At 66.2% G+C, this 1,026-nt stretch overlaps 1 protein-coding gene across 1 annotated transcript in view; it reads right to left on the bottom strand.

Moving 5' to 3' along the window:
• MNEG_15962 (hypothetical protein) overlaps positions 1-416 on the bottom strand; it is a gene marked incomplete at both ends in the record, with an annotated part of 1,120 nt that extends 704 nt beyond the window's left edge. Inside the window, one exon of the mRNA XM_014035566.1 lies at positions 399-416. Coding sequence (XP_013891020.1) covers positions 399-416 — 18 coding nt within the window. The remainder of the gene's footprint in view (positions 1-398) is intronic.
• Positions 417-1,026: the final 610 nt, after the last annotated feature.

The raw sequence follows: 1,026 nt of genomic DNA, 5'->3' as shown, positions 1-1,026 counted from the left end.
GGTCACGTCCGGGAGATGAGGCTGGCCGGTTGTGTTGACAGCCAGGGGCCGGCCTGGGTTGACCAGCCATGCGTCCTCCATCCAAGCCTCCAGCTGCTTGCGCCGCCCCCTGGTGGTCTCGGCCGGCCCCCAGGGCCCCGCAAGCCCGATGAAATGCTCGCGCTCCCCCTCACGCGGGTCCACCCCCCGCACAACCCCCGCCCCGGGCCGCCGCTGGACCGTTTCCACCATACCCCCTGAAGCCTGGGACCATTAAAACACTGGCCGCCTTGTTCCATCCCTTCCCCGACCCACATTCAACCCCTGATCCGCATCAAACCCTGACCCTGCACCCTAAACCCTGCATGCTCAACCCTTACCCTGGGCAGCTGTCGCGATCCTCATCCTCATCCACCCACCTGTGGGAAGCGCCTCATGAAGATGCCCAGCTTCCTGATGATGTACAGATCGATGGTCACGGTCTCCAAGACACCAGGGCGCTGCACCTTCACGGCCACCTGGGATTCAGGGGGTGGGGTTCAGGGTTGGGGCTCAGGGGGTGGGGGCTGGTGCCTGGATTTTGGGGGGGAGGGATATCGTCAAGATTGGCGTCGTCTCGAGGCGCCCCTTGTGGGTGTGTTTAATCTCATCTCTTTCCCGCTTCAACCCCCTGCCCCTAACCTCCCTCCCGAAGGTCCCTGGCCGCCCCAACACGCCCCAAAAACCCCGGTCGCCGGTTGCAAATGGCACCAGCACGCACCAGGCCCCAGCCGCCGCCACCCGTCGCACCCCGCCTGCCAACGACCACAAACAACGACCCCTACATCGCGACCCCAAGCCCGGCCGTCGCGCTGCCCCCCACCTGCTCGCCCGTCTTGAGGCGCCCCTTGTAGACCTGCCCCAGGCTAGCGGCCGCGATGGGCTCCGGCGTGAGCTCCGCAAAGATCTCATACCAGGGCGCCCCCAGCTCGTCTTGGACCACCTTGGGGTGTTGGGTGGTTTGGGGGGATGCGGGGGTTCAGGGTTTAGGGCTGCGCGGCTTGGGGG

The sequence above is a fragment of the Monoraphidium neglectum genome (assembly GCF_000611645.1).
Source record: "Monoraphidium neglectum strain SAG 48.87 unplaced genomic scaffold scaffold05838, whole genome shotgun sequence".
NCBI classification, from domain to species: Eukaryota; Viridiplantae; Chlorophyta; class Chlorophyceae; order Sphaeropleales; family Selenastraceae; genus Monoraphidium; species Monoraphidium neglectum.
The sequence above is the reverse complement of the archived record's forward strand: the minus strand, read 5'-3'. Positions and strand labels throughout refer to the sequence as shown.